The sequence below is a fragment of the Sciurus vulgaris genome (assembly GCF_902686455.1).
Source record: "Sciurus vulgaris genome assembly, chromosome: 1".
Lineage (NCBI taxonomy): Eukaryota > Metazoa > Chordata > Mammalia > Rodentia > Sciuridae > Sciurus > Sciurus vulgaris.
The window spans coordinates 78,707,441-78,734,723 of record NC_136461.1 but is presented as its reverse complement, the minus strand read 5'-3'; the positions used below and the strand labels follow the sequence as shown (position 1 = coordinate 78,734,723).

At 32.7% G+C, this 27,283-nt stretch overlaps 1 protein-coding gene across 14 annotated transcripts in view; it reads left to right on the top strand.

Moving 5' to 3' along the window:
• Positions 1 to 27,283, top strand: part of ZNF644 (zinc finger protein 644) — a 123,246-nt gene that overhangs the window by 80,462 nt on the left and 15,501 nt on the right. For 8 of the 14 annotated variants that reach the window (XM_079144966.1, XM_079144961.1, XM_079144965.1 and 5 more), the window contains 3 exons: positions 15,854 to 18,885; positions 19,065 to 19,670; positions 21,593 to 21,715. The exons of 4 other annotated variants lie outside the window; for them this stretch is intronic. In XM_079144966.1, the coding sequence (XP_079001092.1) occupies positions 15,885 to 18,885; positions 19,065 to 19,670; positions 21,593 to 21,715 (3,730 nt within the window). In that variant the 5' untranslated portion in view covers positions 15,854 to 15,884. Of the gene's footprint in view, positions 1 to 15,853; positions 18,886 to 19,064; positions 19,671 to 21,592; positions 21,716 to 27,283 lie in introns of those variants that run through there. 2 more of the 14 variants (XM_079144954.1, XM_079144964.1) reach the window with 1 other exon arrangement.

The following is a 27,283-nucleotide window of genomic DNA, read 5'->3' as shown; positions in this document are numbered from 1 at the left end:
AAGATGGCTGCACTGGCTTCCAAAAGTGTTGGCAAATGGGGAGCTGCAGTGTGGGGCCTGGGTGCTAAGTCCATGTGAGGTGCGGTTGGTTGGGCCAGGGGTCATTCATTGGTCAGGCCAGGCGGTGGGTCCTGGAGGTGGGGTGTAGTCAGTCGGGCCGGGGGTTCTGCAGGTCCTGGCTGTTGTCCCAAAATGGCAGCAGCCACATGTAACCAAACCTGCATGTACTGTGACAGTGTACTTCCAGGCAACGGCAGGCACCTGGTGACTTGTTGGCAGTCTGTGGGCAGTTTGCAGGCTACTGGCAGACGATTGGCAGGTGGACCTCAGGTGGTAGTTGATGGGCAGGTGAAAGGTAGGGAATGGGAAGGCAAGAGACAGGCAAACAGGCAAATGACAGATGATAGGCGGCAGTCAGTGAGCAATCTGTACTCAAAAAGTAGTTGATATGCTGGCAGACTGCAGGTGATTGAGGTGGACAAATGGGGTAAACAGCAGGGGATTGATGAGCAGCAAAGACTGCCTCAAGGAGAAACAGATTTTCCTTTGCTTGAGACTCAAGTTACGGAGCAAAAAGGAACGCAGCCTCCTTCTAGTCTGCCATCTTGGATCTTCCTTGCTTTTAGGTTTTTTAGTATCCTCCATACTGATTTCATTGACTATACTAATTTGTATTCCCATCAACAGTGTGGAGGGTTTCGTTTTTCTTCACTTCCTCACCATCATTTATCTTTTGTCTTTTTGATAATATTTATTCTTAGTGGAGTGAGATGATATCTTCATTGTGTTTTTTTTTTTTTTTTTTTCAGTTGTATATGGACACAATACCTTTATTTTTTTGTGGCTCTGAGGATCAAACCCAGTTCCTCCCACGTGCAAGGCAATACTCTACCACTGAGCCACAACCCTAACCCTTTCATTGTGGTTTTGATTTGCATTTCCCTAATGTGATGGTGAGCATTTTCTCATAACTCTTTGTATGTCTTAGAGAAATATTTCCATTTAAAAATTGGGCTTTTTTTTTTTTTTGTTTTACTAAATACTTTTAGTACCTTATATAATGATTATTTATTCTTCAGAAGCTTTTGAGTTTGATGTAATCACATTTGTCTCTTTTTGCCTTTTTTTCTTACCAAAAATTCCTTATGTATTCCAATGTCCAACATTTCCCCTATGCTTTCTTCTAGTAGTTTGATAGTTTTCAGTTTTATATCTAAGTGTTTTATCCATTTTGAGTTGATTTTTATAATTGGTGGAGGATACTCCATTTTTGTAATCTTTTATATATCTGCTCTAATGTTTATTATTTCCTTCTGTTGATTTTGTAGTTAGTTTGCTCTTCTTTTTATAACTTCGTAAGGTGTAACATTGACTTGAGATGTCCTTTTTAAAAATGAAGGTTTTATAGCTATAGTTTTTCCTGTATGTACTGCTTTTGCTGCAGTACATGTTTTGGTATATTAGATTTTTGTTTGCATTCTCAGTATTTGCAATCTTGCTAAGTCTTATCTGTGGGGCAGGTAAAATGAAGCTTGGTGACCTCATTTCTGAATGATAATTCTAAGACCCGACGTGGGGAGAGATGGGTGAGAAAGAGAAACAAAGTAAAGAGTAGGAAGGACAGATAGACATATACTAGAATCTTGACTGGAGTTGTTTTAAGTCTTACATGAAGTAAGACTATGTAGCCTTCAGATTTTCATATTCTTTGCTTTGTTTCATAATATTCTACCTAATGAACTTTGTGTTCTCAAACCTTCTTTCATTTGGTTGCTCCAAAGTTTTTACATGCTAAAATACAGACTAAGATTCTAAGTGGCATGCTTCACAACTCTTGAGATAACTAGATAGACAAAGATCTATGTCTTTGAAATTCTAGTTCTAGAGAAGGGATGCAGAGACACAATAGCAAGCATATTGCATATTACATAGTGTGTTGGAAGGTATTAAGTTTGTTAGGAAGGGAAAAAAGGATAATCTAGATTAAGAGAATTTGAGAATGGCAGAAGGGTAGAGAAGGCAAGGAAGTTTGGGGTGTAACTTGAAATAGAATCATTCAGGTAGGCATCATTCAACAAAGACTTGAATGAGATTAGAGTTTGCAATGAGAGATCTGGGTGGAAGAAAGCAAGGAATACTAAGAAAAGCCATTGTGGCTAGAATAGAATGAGTGAACTAGGGAGAGAAGAAAATATGATCAGAAAGTTATAGGAAGTATCTTTGTAAGGTTTTGATAAGCTATTATAAGGATTTGTTTCCCCTGTGAGAAAAATAGGGAGCTGTTGCAGGGTTTTGAGGGACATGATCAAAGGTTTAATAGAATCACTTGAGTTGCTCTGTTGAGAATAGATGGTAAAGAGGACGAGGTGTGTTAAATTCAGATTAGGAAACTGTTGAAATAATACAGGGATGGGATGATAGATTGACTGTAGAAGTGGTGAGAAATGATTGAATTCTGGATGTATTTTGAAGATGACAGTATGGTTTGAATATGAATTATGAGACTCTGAGAATAATGAAGATTGCTCTAATGTTATTGACCTGAACAACTAATAGAGATGAACAAATTTTAGTAGATGAGCAAATTTATGCTTGTGAAACTTCCTTTGGTAAAGCAAGAAGGACTGTCTTTAAAGGGGAGGTGCATAAGGAGAATTAGAGTAACTTCATGCAAATGAAACATATAGGTGGACTTTAGGATAAAGAGTACATAAAGAAGTTGAGGAACTAGAAATTGTCATTCATACCTGCATACTATTTGGGAAGTATTTCTGTACTTCCAGAAATATACACATCCCTGTTTGAAGACCACTGTATTCAATAAACTTTATTATATTATCAAAATCATCTTCATTTTTACTTCTTAAGTAAATCTGATTTGTTAACCTTTGGGAATAGTGCTGAAAGCCTCTGGCTCTTGATTTGTCAGTTTCTACTTGTAGAAGTTTTGTTGTATATATTTTGTAGCCATTTTGTTATATGCAAGAGGTTCATGAATATTTTCATGGTGGATTATATACTTCTATTAATATATAATATTCATTTTTAGTAGGGTTACTGATTTTTTGCCTTAACTTCTATTTGATTTTTGTGAAAGAGACATCTTTCTGTGTATTAACATTTGCCTACCTAATTTTTCCATGACCTTCTTTAAGCCTCTTTTCTTGAGTCTTATAAACAGCATAGAGCAGACTTCAAAACAAATCTGAATGCCTTTTGCTGAATACATGAACTTTTCACATCTGTGGTGAATATATGTTTGAACTTCTTTTTGTCTCAAGTTTTTCTTTTTGCTTTATTCCTTTGCTATTTTATTTTTTATTGGATTCATTGAATTTTCTTCCATTTTTTCTTCTGTAGATTTGAAATTCTATGTCTTATTTCATTATTTTAGTTGATTGCCCTTAACATTTTAACATATTTTTAAAGACTTTAAAAATCAGTATGAATTTGTCTAACCTCCACTAATTGAAATCTTTTTGGAATCTTAGTTCCTGGATTTTAAGTCCTGTATTCTTTTTCTATATGAATCATTTTAAAATAATTAGCAACAGTTATTAGATTGAGTTGTTCATTAGTGTTTTCTGATTCCTGTGCCCTTCATTCCTCTATATATTTGAATATCTCTCTGAGCAACTCTTGTCATGTGTTAATGGTAAACTTTTAGAATCTTGCTTGTCTAAAAATGTATACTTTGTTGTTATGCTCGAATGCTAGCTTGGATTGTTATAGAGCTCTTGGTTGGAGAGTATTTTCATCAAATTGAGAAAAATGGTGAGAATGTGAGGAACATACTTTTATACATTGGATGTAGACATGCAAATTGCTGTAAAACTGGAAAAATTATTACAAAGCATATTTTAAACTAAAAAATACTATACGGCTGTCTATGTAAAGATTATTGTAGCATGTATATAGTAGTTTCATTTCTCTAAAGATAAACACATATACATAAGTTTACATGTCTGAAAAAGCAAGAGTAGATAGAAGGATTTACCAGACTATTAACATTGGTAACTGAAGTGGAAGAGTCTGGAGAATGTGGAGATTACAACAAATATGTTCTACTTTTATAATCTTTTCAGGCAAAAATTTTTAAAAGTATTTTCCCTAAAAAAAATCTGAAGATGAATTTGTATTCTTATTCCTTTGTAGGTGGTTTGAGTTTGTTTCCCCAAAATGTATAGAACTTTTCCTTTTATTTTTATAGTTCTGAAATTTCCCTAGACCTCCTAATCTGGAGGTTGCTGTTTCTTGAGCTCTTAACATTTTTTTTTTTTTCCTGTTGTGTCTTTTCTATTTTCTTGCTTCAGACATTCATACTCCATGTAATTTGAGGATCTATTCTCTGTGCCTCTTACATTTCTGCTTTTTACCTCTTTTCCATCTTTTTAAAAAAGATGTTTGTTCTGAAAAAATGCTTCAGTTTATTTCAGCTATATCCACTCTGCTTTTCTTCCTTTGTTGTTGTTAGTAAATTTTCATTTCAAAGTGCTTGTTAGCCTTCTCTCAAAACCAGATATATTTCTTTATTTAAAACATACCAGCCAGGAAGGTGGCACACACTTGTAATTGGGGAGGCTGAGGCAAGATTACAAGTTCAAGGCTAAGCCTCAGCAATTTAGGTAGACCCTCAGAAACTTAGAACCCTGTCTCAAAATAAAAAAAGTCTGAGGATATAACATGGTGAAATTTGCCTTGTTCAATCCCCAGTGCCAAAAATTAAATAATTTTTAAAAACCCACCCAATTAATGAGGCTAGTAAATGCATTGTACTTCCTGTTTTATTCTTCTAGTGATTGATTAATATTAGAATTTTAATACATTTTAAGTTTTTGTATTTCAGTTAGTATTAGGAATTGATAAAGAGTATCTGTAACCTCATTGTTGTGTAAAAATAATAAAAAACCCCTTAGCGCTCTAACTTCAGTCATTTTCAGATCCTTCCTGACCTTTTTTGAAAAATTTTTGAGATGGTAGAGATTTTTGTATGCCCTCACTCTTGAATATTATTGGTCTCTGAATATGATTCTAGAATCAAAATAATATTTATACCAAACTTTGAAGTTATATAAACTCTTTTGACTTTATAGTTTTGATGATGAAAAATTGTATAAAACCTGCTTTTAGTTTTCTTTTTTTTTTTGGTGGGGGTAGTTTTATTTTAGATTGACATCTCTGTTCTTTCCAGGAATCCTTGATTTTATCTGTACTAGATTGTGGCTTTATCTGCCTTGGTGTATCTGTCCTTCTGCTTTCATTTTCTTATAATTTAATCAGAGCGAAGTTGAAATTCATATTCTTGATGAACCCTAAGGAATCAAATTCTTAAATCTTAAGTGGCTATTTCATGTTCTTTTCCTTAGAGTACAAAGTTCCCTTTATTAGTTCACTCAGTATTATTTCACTGAAACTCCTGCCCTATTCATAAGGGAGTTATTGCTCTAGTCCTCTGTCTCTTTAACTTCTGCCAGTTTTCCTATTTATTATTATTAAGGCCCCATGTAGCTCCTCCCATAATAAATTCTCTTGTAAGGATGGCCTTTACTACTAGTCATCCAGCATATTTCTAGGGAGCTAAAATAGTCTGAGTGTAACTCTAGGTCTTAGCCTCCCCAATAGATTTAGACATAGGAGTAATATACAAATCATTGTCATTGTTTTATAAATGAAACAAGTTAATGGTATATGTATCATAGGGAATTAGCACTTAATGAGTAATTACTAAATGCCAGACTCTGTGCTGCATGTTTAATGCATATTGTCTTATTTAATCCTCACAATTTTGTAAGTAGGTTTCATCCCTCTTTTACTGATGAAGCAACTGAAGTTAAAGTAGAGTAATAGCTCTGCTCTACGAAGTTGCAGAAGCATTTTTTTTCAAACTGTCTGTCTGCCACCAAAGTCTCCAAAGGAATGGTTTTCTTGGCATTGCACTATAAAACTTAGCTGAAGTCCTTTCTCTTCTGTGAGATTTTTTCTTGGCCATGGTATTTTATAGGACCTTCTACTTTTGAATAAAATATATAATCTGTATTACTGGGGACATAATGCATTACTTTTTGTTGTTCTTTTTAGTTGTACATGACAGTAGAGTATATTTTGACATATCTATACTAACATGGAGTACATCATATTCTAATTAGGATCCCGCTCTTGTAGTTGTACATAGTGTGAAGATTCACTGTGGCATATTCATGTATGTTTATAGGAAATTAAGTCAAATTCAATTCCTATTCGTGTCCACCCTTGATAGCAGTTTTCTGTATGTGTGTGACCTGTACAGGCATCCTCAATTAGGTAGCAGTACAGTGAAGAAAGCAAAACAAAAACCTGATTAGTTTATTAGTATTAAGAATGATTAAAAATTTCCCTGAAATATCAATTATTTATAAGCTTTATTCATCCTTTATAAAATAATAATGTTCTATTAATCATATTTTGGTTTCATGAATTAAGTTGGATCATGCACTTGGTGTTTAAACCTCTCATGGTTCAAAATTCCCATTCTTTAGCATGGTTTTTATTCTTCCTTCATGTGGGTAGGCTTGAAGGAAATTCTTTTAAATTGTAATTAGTTGAATAGAACTATACATGATTATTAATAAGTATATGTGTTTTCTAAATACTACATAGTTTTCTGTAAAATTTTAATGAACTTCTGTAATTACTGAAGTTTACAACAAATGTCTCATGAAACTCCAGAATTGAGCATGCAATAAGTAAAAACTTATTAGCAGCTCTAATGTAAATAAGAAAAGTAGTAATAGCCAGTTGGTGATTTGCCATCACAAAAATACATTCCTGGGCTGGGGAGATAGCTCAGTTGGTAGAGTGCTTAAGGCCCTGGGTTCAATCCCCAGCACCGCAAAAAACAAACAAACAAAACATTCCTTTTTTTTTTTTTTCTACGAGAGAAAAGCACGTTAATACACTTTGTTTGAAGGAAAGTAAACTTCTTGTGTTTGATTTTTTTACCATTCTAAATTAGGATAGTTGTAGAGTAGTGATTACCTTGGTATTTTTCTTAAAAGCTGATGGGGTTTTTAAAACTGATTTCAGAAAAAGATAAAAAAGGAAGTTGAGTAAATGATTGTATCAATAGGCATTCACATTTAATAAAAATATTATTTTGGGAAAGCAAAACTTCTGTCTTTTCTAGTTCTCAAAGAGAATTTCACTTTCTTATCCAAATATATATAAATTTGAATTTCTGTGGTAGAGTTTAAGCTTATATAATATAGATGAAAGGGTAAGTGTTCATTACAGATTATTATAGAATTAAAGAAGTTTTTTTTTTAACAATCTGAACCTTCCCTTTCAATAAAATTAAATTGAAAAATTAGTGTAATATAATTCTGTGGCTGTCAGAATATTCAAGTTCTACTTCCCATTAGAGTATAAACAACTTTGTACTTTCTAAATATGATTAATAATGTGGTAAAGGAAATGAATTAATGGGATTTTATAAGAGATTTACTTTATTATAATCTACAAGTTTTAAAAATGTAGTTATATGAAATTTTCGATTTGTTTGGTAAATTGTTGGAGTGTTCATTAGAAGGGAAACTAGCATACATTTGTTATGTTCAAGTCATTAAGCTAGACATACACTACTTGCTGATATATGTTCTGTTGGTCACCTTTTTCCAAAAATGAGTAGTTTTTCATCTACACTAACAGTCTTTTAGGGCACAGATAATTTCCTCAGCTATTGTCAGAAATCCTTTTGAAGCCACAGTGTTTGCATTTGTAGTCATGACACTAACTTTGATGTGTATACTCTAATGAGCCTTGATCCTGTGGAATCTACATGGGGACAGAAGTTTCATGTGCAGTACTTTGAACATTCTTAGCTTTTAAATTCTTGGAACACATTCCTAACTTTTTTAATAAACATTAGGCAAATAGACATCTGACTCATGCTGATTTTTATATATCATATGATTTTGTCATGTTTCTATATTGCTTGTTTGATTATTGCCACATATGTAGGCACAGTAATTTTTAATGGTGTAATTCTCTTTGCCCTTGTGAATTATTTTTGTTCTCAAGCGGTTCATTCATATGTATATATAATATTTATCTCACCACTTTGAATATTTATTACCTCTCTTTTTACTTATATGTTTTGTCTTCCTAAGACTTAACACACTTTTTTTGTAAATACTGACAGACATAATGGTTTAGTATTTACAATATATCACAAAACTGAACATAAATAGCAAACCCATCATAGACTGAAGAATGCCAAAAGAACCAAAGCAAAATGACAGTTTATGTCAGTTAGTACTTAGTTGGTGGGGGTGGCAAAGTTGACACACTACTTCTGGAGTGTAGATTGACCCATTTTAACTATATTTTTTCCTTTGAAAGATTTTCTTTTGTTTTTGTACCAGGAATTAAACCCAGGGACACTTAACCACTGAGCCACATCCCCAGACTTTTTCTATATTTTATTTGGAGACAGGGTCTCATTGAATTGCTTAGGGCCTCGCTAATAAGTTTCTGAGGCTTTTGAATTCTCCATTCTCCTACCTCAGCCCCTGTGATTTCAGGCATGCTCCACAGTGCCCAACTCCTTTGAAAGTTTTAAAGTTAAAAAAAAAAAAGAAAGTTTTAAAGTTAAAGTTAAAAGATTTGGATAGATATTTTAACATGTTAATTCCACAAGTAAAGAATTGGTCAGTTTGAAAAATATATTATTAGTCTTCTTAATTTAAGCATGAATCGTTCTTGTTGAAGCATATGTCATTCATCCTATCAAAGGTAAGATCATTACTTATATTGTTCTGACTGTATAAAAGTATAAACAATAAGCATTTGTTCCATGCTTACTAAAACTTAGCATTCTCCTTTGGTTGCAAGTTTTTATTGCCTTACTTCTTTCATTTGCAGAATTCATTGTTAGGATATTAACTCCTGATTGGTGAACATCCATTTGTCTTTTTACAACTATAGATTCTCACCATTACATAATTTTGCTTAATTATTTAAATTTGTAGCATAGCTCAGCCCCCCCATCATCCTTGCAATTACTTTTATAAAGTTTATCATATAACAGAATTCTTAAGATGTTCTTTTATTTTTAGTTTTTAGTATACTTTGCAGTAGAAATTTTCTCGTGTTATTAGTATCTTACTATTTGTACCAGTTGCCTGTTGAATAATGAAGATGGCATTATTCAACATGGAATCAGGAACAGAACTGTTCAATAATTTTAGTGTAATGTGGTGATACAAAGTAAAATCACATATAGGTCATTAGTTTGTGATGGCAGAGATACATGCTATGGGCAGTAAAATACTGTGTGCCCAGTGTATTTTATTTTTCTGTTTGTAATTTCTTGTCTTTTAGATGTTCACTCAATGACTTTTTCTTTTGTATTACCAATAGAAATCAGCATTGACTATAATATAGTTTTCATGATACAGATACCTCTGATCTCAGCATGTTAGTCATTTAGTGCCGTATTTTCATTGCTCAGAAATCAACTAATCAGAGTATGAACATTTATCTGTTACTATACACACAATGCATATATTTGTAAGAATCTATAAAAAGCTATCTGAATATGTAATCATGCTTAAATATTGAGCTATCAGATTTACTTTTCAGTGGTCCTTTTCATTTCTGTCTGGTTCCTGTTTTATGCGTCTTCTGTGAAAAAGCAAAATGAAGTCTAACACTTCTTCAGCATTTTTGTAATCCTATAAGCAAAACAAAATACAAATTTCCACTCTTTCTCATTGCAAACCAAACTGAAAGGTTAATGTGAGGCTTTGCATTTAGTGCATTTACCTGGTTGGAAGTGTCATGATTTTACTTTTTCTAACTCTTGACAACAATTACATATGTTAAGTATATACAATACTTAAAAACATTGCCAGAGGCATTATAGGGCAGTGTTTGTTTTAAAACCATCCCCTGCCCTACTGTCATGTATAACTAAAAAGAACAAATAAAATTTTTTAAAAAATAAAATCCCTGCCATAGAATGTTAAATTCTTTTTATCATTTTATTTTTATTACTTGCTGAGTATTTATTTGCATGAGAGTTTGTGAATTATCAAAATACAACTCAACTTTGTCTTTTAAAATATCAATAATATTTATATAGTTGATTGTTAATCTGTACTAAAAGGCTTCATACAAAGAAAATAAAGGGTTATAATTCTACATACATCTCTATAAACTGTTGTGCTGTGAGGTGATAAGACTAGCCCTATCAGACTGCCAGCCAGTTCCAATAAAATAATACTATAGTTTTTTCTTTTAAAACTATTTTTGGGGGCTAGAGTTGTGACTCAGTGGTAGAGTGCTTGCCTGGCATGTGTGAGGCACATGGGATTGATACTCAGCACCACATATAAATAAATAAAATAAAGATCCATTGACAACTAAAAACAAAAATTTTATTTTAAACTATTTTTGTAACCTTACAGGGTAAAAATTTACAGAATATGTGGCAACTAACATCTATTTTTTTAAGTACAGTTACATCACATGCAAGCATTCTGTGCTTTGCCAGCAATTTGAAAGATCTCCATTCAGGGCTAAATATAATTTATAATTCACCATCTCTACTCCCCAAATATATGCAAGAATCTTAAAAATTTTATGAATGGATGAATAAAGTCAGTTAACATGGTGTAACATTTATAAACAGTTTTATATACATTTTGTCCTTTAAGGGAAAAATTGTGACCATATACATATATATATACACACACACACACACACACACATACATATATATATAGTTACATATATAATTAAATTTATATATATAATATATATAATTAAATTTTTAAAAAATCCTTAAACAAAAAAGAAGCAATTAGCTGGACATGGTGGTACACACCTGTAATCCCAGCAACTCGGGAGGCTGAGGAAGGAGGATCACAAGTTTAAGATCAGCCTCAGGAACTTAGTAAGACCCTTGACAACTTGGCAAGACCTTGTCTCAAAAAAAATTAAAAAGGTCTGGGGATGTAACTCAGTGGTAAAGCACCATTGGTTTCAATCCCTACACCATTGGTTTCAAAAAAAAGAATCAACAGATTACAAATTAACTTACAGTTTTATTTCAGGTAATTGTGAATTTAGAGAATATTTTTATGGGCTTATGGTTTAAATCTCACCTAGTTCTTAATTCATTATTTCAAATAGTGTTAAATGCTAGACATCTATAGCATATATTAAAAGGAACCTTAGAAATCATTTTACTAATCTCCAACCTCATATTCCTCTGTACTGTGTTCCTGACAGTCTACCTGCTAAACCTTTCCAATTCACTGTTGTATAAGGTACCCCTTTGCAATGGTTCCTGTTTCTAGTTTTTTCTTGGTCTTGAAATGAAAACCACATCTTGATGACTGGAACACATTGTGTGTTCTGCTTCCTGTGTGACATTTAAGCATTTGAAGATTGTTAGTTATATGGGCTAATTGTTAGATTCAGCATACTCAATTGTCTCTTCATTTTTATTATATGACAGGCTTTTTGGAATCAGCCTCATGCTGGTTACCTAGGTAAATAGTCTGTGTGTTTTTAGTATTTCACTGTGACATGCAGAATAGGACATTACCTGTATGTGATATGATTATATAGTATACTGTCTTCTCTTGAGTTGTATACTCGGTGAGATTTGTGCATTTTTGTACATTGTGTTAATAGTATATTTAGGCTTAAATACCATAGTAATTTAAATATTATTACTTAATATTTAGTTTGCAGTTATGATGACAGTTATTTTTTTTTTTTCTTTTTGACCCAGTCTCATGTTACTAACTGAAGTTGTCACACGTTCTTAAGGATAATTTAAATAAATATAGCATTTGTAAAAACTTGACAGATCCTAACTATAACTCAACTAGTGGGCAACATAATTTATGAGGGTAGATTGCATTGCATTTTTTGTGAAATTATACTCCATGACAAAGGTTGGCATTATGTAATAAGTACCCACAAAATGTTAACCTGCTTGCAACAAATACAATTAATAATGTACATAAAAGAATGAAATTAAGCTAATTTTCTATAAAAAAGAATTATTCATGAACAGAAAGTGGACAGCATAGATTTGATGACAGGAAGGTTGTATCTAATCTGAATTACTGAGTGACCTAGGAAGCTTGCTCAGAGGGATTACAGAATAATTATGTTAATATGCAATTATCACCTCATTTCTTCTGTAGTAACCTCAAGATGTAGTGTAGTGATGGTGTTATAGCAAGTGCTGATAGTTTGCAAAAATACTGATGTTTGAGATTTCTGAGACAATAAGTCTAGCTTGAGGCATATAAGTGATGATCTGTCATCTCGAAGACAGATCTGACCTTTGTACTTTTTTTTTTAATGCTCACAGTATATAACTAGAGGCAGTTATAGCTGTAGAACTCATTATAATTTTCTGGATACTGAAAATATGTTTTATGTAGATTTTAAATTCCCATTTGCAGCTTTTAAAAAAGTGTGTGAATTTTTAAAAGAACATCTTTAAATTTAGTTAAAAGAAAATTTCTATAATTATTTAATACAAGAGGAAAGATTTAGTAATGGTGTCTGAACATTATTTTAAAAGATTCTAAGTGACACAAGCAAATTGAATGTTGAATTGAAATTTAGGGTGTCTAAACAACATAATTTATTTTTAATTATTATCTTCCTTTTTTAAAACTTCATAAATACTACCTATCTTCAAGTATAATAACAAACTTGTATTGATGACTCGTTATGTATATTGGCTATATAAACTGAAAAAATGGGTTGAGATAGTATAAAACTAGATTATAGGTCAAATGCTTTCTTACCTGGATGCTACATAAGCCTCTGTGAATGTAGGGAGATAAATGTCAAGCTTCTAGATTATTCAGTGTAGGGTTTGATGATCCATTATTTTTCATTGTATCTCAGTACAACATCTCTGAGTCTTGAATACTATTATTAAGAACAAGTACATTTGTAACATTTTTATAATTAGAATATATTCTGAAAATTAAACTAAGAAAATTTTTGATTGTTCCTAAAATACTAGCTGACCAAGTCATTTTCTTAAAGCATATTTTCTAGCTGATGCAGATTTTCAATATTAATGTGCTGCTTTGTCACCACTTATTTATAAAAATATAACTACTTTTTTTGTGGAAATAATTATTAATTTGTGGGCAACTGTGCCTTATTTCATTATGTAGTTGTGAAGGAAAACTGATCTGGAAAGTCCTAATTTTATATATTTTAACAACATATAATTTACTTTTTTTCCTAATCATTTGTAACAGTGTCTATTGTGCATGTATTTTTTCTGTGGTTTTGAGCAAAGCAGTTTGGTGTCTTTAGAATGTGAACTTATGAAGAGCTCTTGTAAAACCCTTATTCTGGTAATGAGGATGCAGTCTTCAAGCCGACATGATATTCTCATAGTTTGTCACCCTGCTGTTCAGGGGGTATCAATGAAGTTGCTTTAAATGGGAAGCGTCTGTTCCATCTCTGAACCTCTAACACCAGAACAGATGGGTAGAACATAGAACATGGAAGGTTTTACCTCTGAGGTGGTAACAGTGAAGCCACTCATTAACACTGAATTTACCACTTCGTTAGCAACGTCGCTTCCTGTTGAGAAAAGCTAATATAGGCTTTCAAATTGAGCATATATTTGTCTATCTCTGTGATTATAATAAAGAGGAACAAAAAGTGTTTTTCAGACTAGTTTTTTAAAAACTGTCATTAATTTCAGCTGTTTGAGATGGTTACTATTGAGACATTTTACTTTTCTATCTTATTTAATGAGAAATATCAAGAATGGGTAATAGTGTAGCATCAGAGCTTGCTTTTCTTTTCATTGACATTTGCACACTACTTCCTAACACATGTTTATGTGCTGCCCAGTTTTAACTTCTGGGTTTGTGATGTAGAGTCTCCTGCTGGGTGCTGCATTAGCACCATTTTGGGGTGATATCATTGAATATGATCTTATTGGAAGTCTATTTTTATTACTGTGAAAGTTTACCAATCTTAAAAGCAGAATTTTTAAAACCTAAGAGATGTAGAATAATGAGTGTTGATATAAAAATGGCAAAAAAGATACTTGGAATTGTTGTAATATTTGTATTAAACATTTTGTGGAAAGAATAAGATATTTGAGTGTTTGTCCTATGTTATGAAATATGGAAAATGTTATTAGAAACCTTTTATTCTTGAATCAGATTTAATGTTTTACAAAGCATGAAATCGATACCATAAAGGATAGTAGAAATACTGAAATTTATTTAAAATGTCTTCATTTCTAAATATTGGATTATGAAGTCCTGCTGTCTTAAAGTAGTATTATTCACTATACAAATTAAAAGTAGAAAAGTGTGAAGGATTTATTGTTTATCAGGAGCAGAAATCTAGTCTAAGTCATTTACTACTGTATCTCTAATATTAGAGCAGTGGTTAACACACAAGTGTTCAATAAATAAACCACACTTAATACTGTACCAGAAGAAACGAAGTATGAAGTTAATTCTAGTGCTTTAATTAACACCTGGGTTTGCCAGATAAGGAGTTCTTTAAGTGGTACATAAAAAATTATTGGAGGGCTTTGCTATAATTGCTTAATGAAGCAATCAGAACTATAATAGAACTTGTCTTACTAGAATGAAGTATACAAATTCTGTAGAAAGAAAACTAGTTTTATACTTTAGGAACTTTTACTTTGATTTTACAACAATTTTTATTCATTCAACGTATATGGCCCAAGCACCTATGCCATGTACTGTGCTAGGTTCTAGAAAAATGACGGTGACAGGTTGTTAGCCTCTTCTCCGAAAGAGTTTTCATTCTTTAAAGAAGATAGCCATGCCAGTATAATGTGGCTATTTCTAAGAGCAGGATAAGAACAGGGTGCCAGGAAACTCTTCATAGTAGGACAATAAATTCAGCCTTGGTATGAGTATCTCCCAAATATTCATAAGTCTCTTGTTTTTAAAAAATATTGTGCTGTCTTAAAATGATTAACTATATTATCACAAATGCTTTGAAAAAAAAGTATCTGTATTTTATATGAAATAACCTAAAAATATATGCTTTTAGGCCGCTGCCCTAGACTATCAGCTCATAAAAGAAATAACTGCTTTTAGAGAATGCCTAGAATTTGGGAATTCAGAGCATGAAATTTTAACATAAAACTTCATTAATTTTAACTTATAAATGTAGAATCAAGGATAAACTGAATAAGGAATGAATGAAACCCTTTGAATAAAGCATTTTTATAGTTAGGAGAATTTTAGAACATTAACCATCTTAAGAACAAAGGAGTCTTAAATATTTTAAAAATAAAAATTACTGTTTTATTGATGAGTCATTGATGTTGATAGCAAATACGTTCATTCAGATAAAGTTCTTTACCGGGTAGTATTTTGTTACCTTTTTCCAGGAATGAGCTTTTAAGTTACAAAACTTATCTCTAGTATTTGATAATTCGGACTATTTTGTAGTATAGCATGATTGTCCCTAATCTACTTCAGTGAAGTAATTTTCTTTCATTAGCAGTTTACATTTGGGTTTTAATTGTTTTCATTCTGTAGTATATTCATTTTTATTGTGTGAATGTATGTTGCATTTCCCTAGACATTTTTTATGTATGCAGCATTGAATTATTGCCTAGCATAAACAACAGTGTTGAACTTTGAAATACATTTAAAATGTTTCAATTATTTGAAAGTTCCTATATTATTAGAAAATTATTAGGATCTCAATATAAAGAATAGAAAATAAAGCTAATAAAAAATGTATATTTTCAACTCTCCATACTTTCTAATAGTACTTTTTTTCATGCAAATCTAAATTTTTGTTTTCCATTTTCTAGACTAAATGTGTTAAATGGGCTTGCCAACAATATGGATGATTTGAAGATAAACACCGATATTACTGGTGCTAAAGAAGAACTCCTAGATGACAACAGTTTTATCTCAGAGAAAGAGAGTGGAGTTCATAAACCAAAAGATTGTCAAACAACGTTTCAGAAAAACAATACGTTGACTCTGCCTGAAGAACTGTCAAAGGACAAATCTGAAAAAGCCTTAAGTGGAGGCCAGTCTACTCTGTTCATACATGCTGGTGCTCCTACTGTTTCTAGTGAAAACTTAACTTTACCTAAAGGAGCTACTGTTAATGGACCAGTTTCACACTCCTTAACTAAAACTTCCAGTATGAATAAAGGCAGTGTTTCATTAACCACTGGACAGCCTGTGGATCAGCCAACAACAGATTCTTGTTCTACTTTGAAGGTAGCAGCTGATCTTCAGCTGTCTACACCACAAAAAGCGAGTCAACATCAAGTTCTATTTTTGTTATCAGATGTAGCACATACTAAGAATCCAACCCATTCCATTAAAAAACTACCTACCTCTGCTTCAGTTGGTTGTGACATTCAAAATTCAGTAGGGAGTAATATAAAGTCAGATAGCACTTTAATAAATCAAGTAGAGGTGGGTGAGGATAGTGAAGATATATTGGTGAAAAATGATTGTGTTAATACAGTAACAGGAATTTCCTCAGGTACAGATGAATATAGGTCAGAAAATGATGCAAACTGGGATCCCCAAAAAGAGTTCATTCAGTTTCTTATGACTAATGAAGAAACAGTGGATAAAACTCCAGTTCACTCTAAAGTAGGTCTAGAAAAAAAGAGAAAGCGAAAAATGGATGTAAGCAAGATAACTCGTTATACGGAAGATTGCTTTAGTGATTCTAACTGTGTACCCAGTAAATCAAAAATGCTAGAAGTTGAATTTCTGGAACAGAATGAAGAGGTACAAGCAATAGACTCACAGAAATACACATTATCAAAAGTCAAGCCTGAATCAACTGATGAAGATTTGGAATCTGTAGATGCTTTTCAACATCTAATTTATAACCCAGATAAATGTGGAGAAGACAGTTCACCTGTTCATACTAGCACTTTTATTTCAAATACCTTAAAAAAGAAATGTGAAGAGAGTGATTCTGAGTCACCTGCTACTTTTAGTACTGAAGAGCCATCATTCTACCCCTGTACAAAGTGCAATGTGAATTTTAGGGAGAAAAAGCACCTCCACAGGCATATGATGTATCATTTAGATGGGAATAGTCACTTTCGCCATCTTAATGTCCCAAGGCCATATGCTTGTCGAGAATGTGGACGGACATTTCGAGATCGCAATTCACTTCTAAAACATATGATTATTCACCAAGAAAGAAGACAGAAGTTGATGGAGGAAATTCGTGAATTGAAAGAACTTCAGGATGAAGGAAGAAGTGCACGATTGCAATGTCCTCAGTGCGTGTTTGGTACCAATTGCCCTAAAACATTTGTACAGCATGCTAAAACCCATGAAAAAGATAAAAGGTACTATTGCTGTGAAGAGTGTAACTTCATGGCAGTAACAGAAAATGAATTGGAATGCCATCGAGGTGTTGTCCATGGAGCAGTGGTAAAATGCCCGATAGTCAATTCTGACATAACTCAGAGGAAAACACAAAAAAAGACTTTTATGAAAGACTCTGTTACAGGATCATCCAAAAAGGCATCTACATACATATGTAAGATGTGCCCTTTCACCACTTCAGCTAGAAGTATTTTAAAAAAGCACATGGAATACTTGCATTCCTCATCATCTGTTGATTCATTTGGTAGTCCTGTTGGACTTGATAAAAGAAAAAGTGACGTTCTTGAAGAACCCATAGATATCGGTAGCACTAAACCATTAATTAAACAACAGTCAACCACATTTCCAAAGAACTCTGCTTTAAAACAAGATGTGAAACGAACATTTGGATCAAGCTCACAATCAAGTAATTTTTCAAAATTCCATAAGCGGCCACATAGAATACAAAAAGCTCGGAAAAGCATTGCCCAGTCAGGTGTAAACATGTGCAGTCAAAACAACTCTTCTCACAAGACTGGAACAATTAAAAGCAGCATTGACCAAAAACCTAAGTATCTTCATCAAGCAACTAAAGAAAAATCTAATGCCAAGGCAAATAGCAACTATTTACATAGACACAAGTATGAAAACTACAGGATGATCAAAAAATCAGGTGAATCATATCCTCTGCATTTCAAAAAAGAAGTTAGTTCATTAAATTCTTTACATCTGTATTCATCATCAAGTAATTCTCACAATAGTTTCATTTCAGATCCTCATAACCCAGACAACAAAAGGCCGGAAAGCTTCAAAGACCACAGGCGTGTAGCTGTAAAACGAGTAGTTAAGGAATCTAAGAAGGAAGGTTCTGTTGAAGGAGAAGACTTAGATAGCTATCCAGATTTCTTACATAAAATGACTGTTGTTGTTTTGCAAAAACTTAATTCTGCTGAAAAGAAAGATAGTTATGAAACAGAAGATGATAGTTCCTGGGAGAATGTTGAGCTAGGTGACTACACTACACAGGCCATAGAAGATGAAACCTATAATGATCTTAATCAAGAACATGTAAACTTATTCCCTCTATTTAAAAGCAAGGTGGAAGGTCAGGAACCTGGAGAAAATCCTACCCTTAATTATGATCAAAATGATGGCTTTTATTTTGAATATTATGAAGATGCTGGAACTAACAACTTTTTACATGAGATACATGATCCTCAGCATTTAGAAAATGCAGAATCTTCATTGTCAAAGCATAGTTCTGTTTTTCATTGGACTGATTTGTCTCTTGAAAAGAAATCGTGTCCTTATTGCCCCGCAACATTTGAAACAGGTGTTGGGTTGTCAAATCATGTCCGGGGACATCTTCACAGAGCAGGATTAAGCTATGAAGCCCGTCATGTTGTATCACCAGAACAAATAGCCACAAGTGACAAAATGCAACATTTCAAAAGAACTGGCACAGGGACACCTGTTAAGCGAGTTAGAAAAGGTAAGTTTTTGTGTGGTTGATTTGGGCTAATGTATCTGTATTCAAATTCAGAGGATTTGAAAGTTTTTTCTGGATTTGGTCTTTATTAGAATCACAATTTTATATTTCAGAGGTAATTCACTTTAGGGTGGTCAGTTTTTAAAAAAAATTCTGATATTACTCTTAAAAATTTTTTTTAGCTATAGAGAAATCTGAAACCACTTCTGAACATACTTGTCAGCTTTGTGGTGGTTGGTTTGATACTAAAATTGGATTATCAAATCACGTTAGAGGCCACCTCAAAAGACTTGGAAAGACCAAATGGGATGCTCATAAATCTCCAATCTGTGTTCTGAATGAAATGATGCAAAATGAAGAAAAATATGAAAAAATCTTAAAGGCATTGAACAGTCGTCGTATTATTCCTAGACCATTTGTAGCTCAAAAACTTGCATCAGGTGATGACTTTCTATCTCAAAATGTTATACCTCTTGAAGCATACCGTAATGGCCTAAAGACTGAAGCTCTGTCAGTGTCAGCATCTGAGGAAGAAGGGCTGAATTTCTTAAATGAATATGATGAAACAAAACCTGAACTTCCTAGTGGAAAAAAGAATCAGTCTCTTACACTGATAGAACTTCTTAAAAATAAAAGGATGGGAGAAGAAAGAAATTCTGCTATTTCTCCTCAAAAGATCCATAATCAGACAGCAAGAAAGAGATTTGTTCAGAAATGTGTTCTTCCATTAAATGAAGACAGTCCGTTGATGTATCAACCACAAAAAATGGATTTGACTATGCACTCAGGTAAGAGGACATTCATGACTATCTTTTTAATTTTAACACAGTTCAGTTGTGCTTTCTTTAATGGAATATTTGTGGAAAATACTTTCTCAATCTTATTAAGCTGCTTTTTTTGCAGAACAGATTGATTATTCTACTGTCATTTCTGTATAACTCATCAGTTGATGCTCATCAGCACTGAGTCTGTGCCTTATTTCTTGGTCTGAATGTAAGGTGAGAACAAATGCAAAAGAAAATCACAAACAAAAATAAAAAGCTGATCTGTAAAAATAAAATTTGCTATGGCTCAAGGATGGTTATGAATGGAAAGTTGATGTTGTTCAAAAGCCTAGTATTACAAAAAAGGCAAACTTTTGTCATATTTTTGCCAGTGTTCCAAAGTGATGTGTTTTCAAGATTTAGCTATTCGTTTTCTCACTGCTTAGGTAAAACAAAACAAAATGGGCTCTATAAACTGAATGGATTGGTGTCTGTTGTATGTTGTGATTAACTCAAAGAAGCACTCCCTCTCTGATTTCTTCATCATATTGTGGGATAGTTTGGTTTTGGAGAACTATTGTGAGTATAAAACATGTTTGTTTGGGCTTTTTTATTTTATAGCAGTGTTCCAAGGGAACGGACAGATGATTTAGCTTAGTGCTTGTTCACCAAATAGTATTTCTCTTTTGAAGGAGTATTCTGTGTGTATTGGCAAATGATGTGGCAGATAAAGTAATCAAGACTTATTTGGTGTTGCAGGGTCTGATATGTATGTTTTGACTAGAAGAATTTTAAGTCTCTTGATAGGTTTCTTTTGGAGGTTAAGAGTGTTGAAGGTTTATATAGATTGGTCTTAATGATTGAGCCCCAGGTTAGTGTGTTTGAGGTAATAATTGGCCAATGAATAATAATTTAGTTACTGTAATTATATACTGTTTTGTTTACTTTCGGCAGACATGGGATATCTCAAATATTTGTAATGCAGTTTTGATTTAAGGAAAGAGTACTTGTATTTTAAGTGGTCTGAAAAGCGATTTTTCTGATAGGGACTTGTGGCTCTTTCATACAAAGATAGTCTTTCAAAGTCAATAGCTTCCTGTGTTTTTCAGAAGAATAAAATGCAGGGAATATGTGTTAGCTGTATTGACTAAGAAGCAGTACACTTCATAGACATAAAGCATACTTGTGGCTATCACAGTAATGTAGAAGAAACCAATTGAAACATGTTGGGGGAGTGAGGGTTGTTTGAGAAGTTCTGAGTTTATTGTTTGAACATGTTTTCTTAACTGCAATGAGTAAGATGTTAGCTTGTTGATCATTTATTTAGCACAAAGATTGTAACAAAAAACTTCAAATCATTAACTTTCATTATTGATTGCGCATTCAAAGTAATGAACATAAAATGCCCTGAATAAAATGTTGTGTCTAACAGCTGTTCAGTGGTGTGTTTTACCACCTTTTCTTCCAGCCTTCATCAGAAAACCTAATTTAGTATGGAGCCTTTTACGGTTTTGTGGGTAAAACACTTTAATTACCACTTTGTCAACTAGACTTTTTAATTTTTTTTATTGGTAATGTTGTAAGCTTTGAAACTTCTCAACAGAACTGTGCTGTTCAAATCACAGGATTGTATTTTAGTAGGTTTAGGAAATGATCTGCGTAACACAGAAATCTGCAAGAAAGTAAATAATAGGTGTTAAATTCAGAGGAGCTTAGAGGTTCAAGTCACTCCTCTTTAACCTTTCCAGAGAGCATGGTTTGGCTCTAAATACTAACTACAAAATACTAATAGTTAACTTAATTCCCCCTTTTTATTTTAAGTTTAAGCTAATTCATGAACGTTTTTTAAGCCATCTTTATTGTGGTACTTTTCTACAAGCTTTTAAGCTAAGAAAATTTCACTTTTTGAAGTGAGAACTGGATTATAGTTTTCTTTTGAATGATAGGTATGCCTGTGAAGCTTAGAACATGTGTGCATTGCAATACGACGTTTACAAGTGCTGTTAGCCTGTCCAACCACTTACGCGCTTATGCACGAAAGAAGAGTGCTGGACTTTTGACTGGTACAGGTATGTTTGAACAGATATCACAGCAAGTCTGTTTGATACAATACACTTTTTTTTTTTCTCACCAGACTGGTGCTAATTCAGATGATATTTATAACTTTCTTTCGTAAGCAGTAGTTGAGTCTGAATACACATTAAATTTCAGCAACTTGTAAACTTAGATATAATTTTAAGCAAGTGATTCTTTTTCATTTGGATCATATTGACTTGATTTGGGGAAAAAAAATAACCCATTAGAGATGTAGAACTTTTGAGTCTACATTAATCCCATTGATTTTTAAATTATACTATTTTTTAAAAATTTCTTTTTATTAGAGTCCATTAAGACACCTCTCTTTGGTAAGAAAAAAAATACATACCATACATACATACAGGATTGTCTTAGAAATGCTTCATTAGAAAAGGAAATTACAGTGAAATTTCAAATACGTAGAATTGATTAGAAAACTAAACTAATGAGTTTTTATTAGTCTATAGATCAGATCTTTGAAAGGGTAGTCCATAATGATGGCCCAGTGTGACAACTGAATAGATTTTACTTTTAATGCTCCTAAACTACATTTAGGATTAGTAAATAAAGATATACATGTAAGTGTTAACATGCATATTTCTGTGTTATTTTTGGTTGGCTAGCCCAACCTTGCAGATACCTCTTCATACTCCGTGTTTGTGAAAATTTTGTTGACCTACTCATATGTAATATACTTCTTAGACCCTGCAAATGCTTTGCTCTTTCTTTTATAGTCTTTCAGGCTACTGTATATCAGCAAATTCCAGTTTCTTTTATATCTTAAAATAACCCTTTTTCCCCCTAAATAAAACTATGTAGACCTTTTAGCCTAAAATTCTATTTCCAATCTTGTTTCTCCTGCTCTTTTTGATCACTATCTTCCGCTTTTTCTGGCTAATGTTTTCCTAACCTTTTAGTTCTTCCTTATGTCCTATGACTTAACATCTAATATGTTCTTGCTGCCAAAGAAACATTTCTATTCATATTGGCATCTTTTTTCTTCTACTTCTTTGCTTTATTCCTTGACTTGATATACAAATGACAAGGACGACTCTTGATCATTTATATTAAAAGGAAGGGAATAGTGAATTTTACTTTATTGGATTCAGGCTCCTATTGTGGGGTTATAAATTTTATATACCCCCACCTTCATCAGACTTGAAAGTTGATTGCACACATTGAAGGTAGAAGGCAATGAAAATAAGAGAAGATAGGAATGGGAAATCATCCCTAATGTTATCGTAGCCAATGATCTTTATTGAACATTTGCTGTATTTCAGGTACAATGCAATGAAGTATATATGCATAACAGTTAGTAAGCAACCATGTGGGTTGTAGGTGTTCTAATTCCATTTCACAGGAAATTAAGACTTGGAAAACTTCAACCGTTTGAAGTTATATAATTAATGAATAGCAAAATTGAAATTCAAATCAAGATTATCTTCTCTTAGATATTTGTTTTTAGTGATTATTCTCTATCATATACAGGAGGTCTTTTTCTTGGATTTCTTATTTTAGAATGAAAGCAATAGAAAATTATAAAATGAAGTTGGGTTTAAGGTGGGGAGCATTCTGGTGAAGACTAAAAAAGAGTCTGATTAGAAAAACAACCCCCCAAAATAGTTAAACCTAATTTAAACTCTGGAGGGCTTGTGATGCTGTATCAGTCTAACTATTCAAGCAGATTTTTGAAATTTTTTAAAAAAATTGCTTTACCTCATCTGAAAATCCTTCAAAACATAGAACTAGTTAGTTGTTTATAAATAACTGGTAATGACATTACCTTTTATTTTAAAAATTATCAGGGAGAAAAATAATATAGAATGAATAAGAATACAGACTAGACCATTAAGGGGAAAAAATGTATATTGGTTTTAAAATATCATTAGTTAAATACTATCCAAAATCTACTGAGTGTTAGAAGATAAAGTGTATGACAGTCTTAGGCAGAAAGAAGGGAAATGAACACCTGAAGAAAGTTTAGGATGGTATTTTCTACAACCAATACTCATCTTTTTTTAAGAAAAACAAAGATTTATATTTCCTTTCTGTAGAAATTCTGAAGCATTTTGTCCTGATATTTTAAATCTTCTTAACCATTAGAGCTACATAGATGTCTTTGATACTTATTCATGCCAGCTAGGAAGTTTTTATTTAGTTTATTAAAGTTTTTTGTTTCCTAAATGGAGAATTTTATTTATAAGCTCCATATATTTATTTTTTTCCCATGTCATTATGACTGGTATAAAGCAGTGGTATTGGATTATTATAAGGAATTCATTAATTCATATGAGTATCAAGCATCAGTTTTTCATAGATATGTACAGATGCTATTTTGATGAATAAAATGCAAATTCATTTTTATTAAACCTTACGTTAATACATCACAAAATTGAAAAAGTGGAAAAATAAAAATAAAACCTCCATAAGAATGTCTAATATGTGTGTTTTGAGTTCAACTAGCTTTCATTCATGTGGATCTTTAGTTGTATGATCCATTCTTAAAGAAAAAGTTTAGTTATCTCTAGGCTAAAGTTCTGTTTGGTTATGTGAGAAACCACCTGCTCTCTTGACCACTTTTATGGGAACTAGTAGCCTCTTGATGGTGAGGAAATATTCCTCCCATCTTGTATTTCTCCAAATATTCTTGAATATACTGAAAAGAATATCCCTCTGCTTCCCAAAATACCTTTTTTGCTGATAACTCAAATTATTCTAATTTGATAGTTCTCAATTTGGTGAGGGAGAGGTGTTACTGATTGCTTTTAAGAATTTTATGAAAGCAAAGAGTCCCTTCTCAGTAACATGTGCTTATTCATCCACAGATAAATATTTTGTACATATAGGCTTTGCATATCACCCAAAAGCTGTCCTATATGTACCATTCCTGTGGCAGAAAATTTAAATAAAAAAGAAGTGAAAGAATACAGAACTAGGAATCAGGAGACCAAGGAGCCCTCATATTAGTAGAAGATAATTAAGACACAAGAATTGCTTAACATCAAAGCTAATTCTGTTGTCACAAGTATAAATTAGAATCCACCCTCCCTAATGTTAATAAAAGGAACTGATAAAAAATGTAGGAAATATTTAGAATTGAAAATACTAGGGTTAAATTATCAAAATAGAATAAATTTCACAGATTATGATTTCGCCCAGAACTGACCCAGATTATTTTCATTGAAGAGTTTCAAATAAGTTGCTTAACAGTTTTTCTGTATCTTCAGTTGTAGATCATTTATGAAGCTGTTTTTTGTTGTTGTTGTGTTCTTCTTTTTGTTTTTTTGTTATGTGTGTGCTCCTGAGGATTGAATCCAGGGCTTTGCACATGCTAGGCAATCATTTTCCCACTGAGCTATACCCCCAGTCCTGTTTTTTTAATGGATCTTTTAGACTAATATTTTACATGCTCACATAAATTTTTTTTTCTGATTCTGTTTAGAGTCATATGAAAACATAAATTTCATTAAAAATCAGAAATTTCATGGTAGAGTTCATATTAAATGCTTTTGGACTTTTTATTTTCAGTTTGCTTTTGTGCCTAATAATATTTATTTATTTATTTGGTGCCAGGAATTGAACCCAGGGGTGCTTTACCAATGAACCACATCCCTAGCCTTTTCCATTTTCTAATTTTGAGGTAGGGTCTCCCTAAATTGCTGAAGTTGGCCTTGAACTTAGGATCCTCCTGTCTTAGCCTCCCTAGTTGCTGGGATTATAGTTGTATACCACTACACCTGGCTAAGAACAGTCTTATTGAATTATTAATAGATTTTACATAGTGGTTTGGCCTTGTCTTAGCTGAATTACAGCTCCTCTTTTACTCTCATAAATGACTTGGAATAGATAATAAATTTTATGCTAACCCTGATTATTAAAATTACCAAAACATTTAAAATTATTTAAGATAAAGTTTATTCTACCAACCTTGGGAACAAAAACAAATCTGAAATCAAAGTAACAATGAATTTCAACAGGTGAGGAAAGGAAAATAAAGCCAGAGTAAAATGCATGTTTGCATAATGCTGCTCACTGTTACATAGCATTCTGTTATCTGTTGAAAAGAAGGAAGAGTAAGAAAGGTGTTCAGCATTTATATTAGGATTTTTAAAAATCTCTACCTCATATATAAACTCACATTTATATACACATATAATCCCTGAATACTCATTCACTCAACTGAATTGAGTGTTACCTCTCATTTTTTTTTCTTTTTTCTTACTAAAAATTAATGGTATGCTGGGGAGATAACTTAGTTGGTAGAGTGCTTGCCTTGCATGCACACAGCCCTGGGTTCAATCCCCAGCACCACCAAAAAAAATTAGTGGTAGTCATGATCCAGTAAAGTTGAGTTACTATCTATACATCATGAAGTTACTAACCCCACAGATGGAAAACCCTGCCTCACAAGTATCTGTCTTTGGAACTGGTACTAACTAGAACCAGCAATAGTAGAATATTAGAAATTTTAATACCATTTCTCTGGCAGTAGGTGAATTACTTTTTTCATTTTATTCTTTTCTTAGATAGCTTGATATTTTTAAAATCAAATGCTGACATTTAGGATTTAAAATAAATCAGAACGGGCTGGGGTTGTGGCTCAGTGGTAGAACACTTGCCTGACACGTGTGGGGTACTGGGATTGATTCTCAGCACCATATATAAATAAATAAAGGTTCAAAAAACTAAAAAAATAAAATAAAATAAATCAGAAAATTTTAATTACTTATTCAAAGTAAAGCAAGGAAAATATTTTCACAAAAATATATTTGTTAAGGGCTTCATTTCATTATCTTCAGAGCACTTTCTTCCTAACATCTTGGAAGTAAAGGACAGTTTTTCTCATCTACAACAATGAATAACTAAGCCATCATAATTAAAGAAATGACTTTTTCCCAAGCATGGTGGCACACTCCTGTAAGCTCCAGTGACTAGGAAGCCTGAGGCAGGAGATTCTGAAGTTTGAGGCCAGTCCCAGCAACTTAGCAAAACTCTGTCTCAAAATTTAAAAAACAAAAACAAAAAGGAATGGGAGTGTAGCCTAGGGGCAAAGTACCCCTGGGTTCAATCCCCAGTGCTGGGGTGGGGGGGGGACACAAAAAACAAACACACAGACACACCCACTTTTCCAATGTGAAAAAGTTTTGAAAATTAGTATTAGAGCCTCCCAGTGCCACTATTAATATCTCTACCTTCTTTTTTGTTTTAGTAAAGTCGATTTTTTCATTTTGATTTATGTTTTTATAGATTATGTGTTATTAAATAGGTTCTTTTGCCTGTTTTCATCTTTGATGATATAATTGAGCATAGAGAATTACAACAGGTGCTAATGAACATATAACACAGTGCCAGGTGCTGAGTGGGTTTATAAGCCACTAGAAGTCATTCCTATGTTGTGGAAAGTGCTATGAGAGCACTTTCTACTGTTATAGAAAGAAAAAAAAAAAATAGCATTGTAAAAGCTTCCTGGTGTGCATTAAATTATTTGACCTTTCAGAGTATCTGTGAAGTGTCTTTTTTATATTATTATAATATGGCATGTTCAAGAAATTGCATGCTTT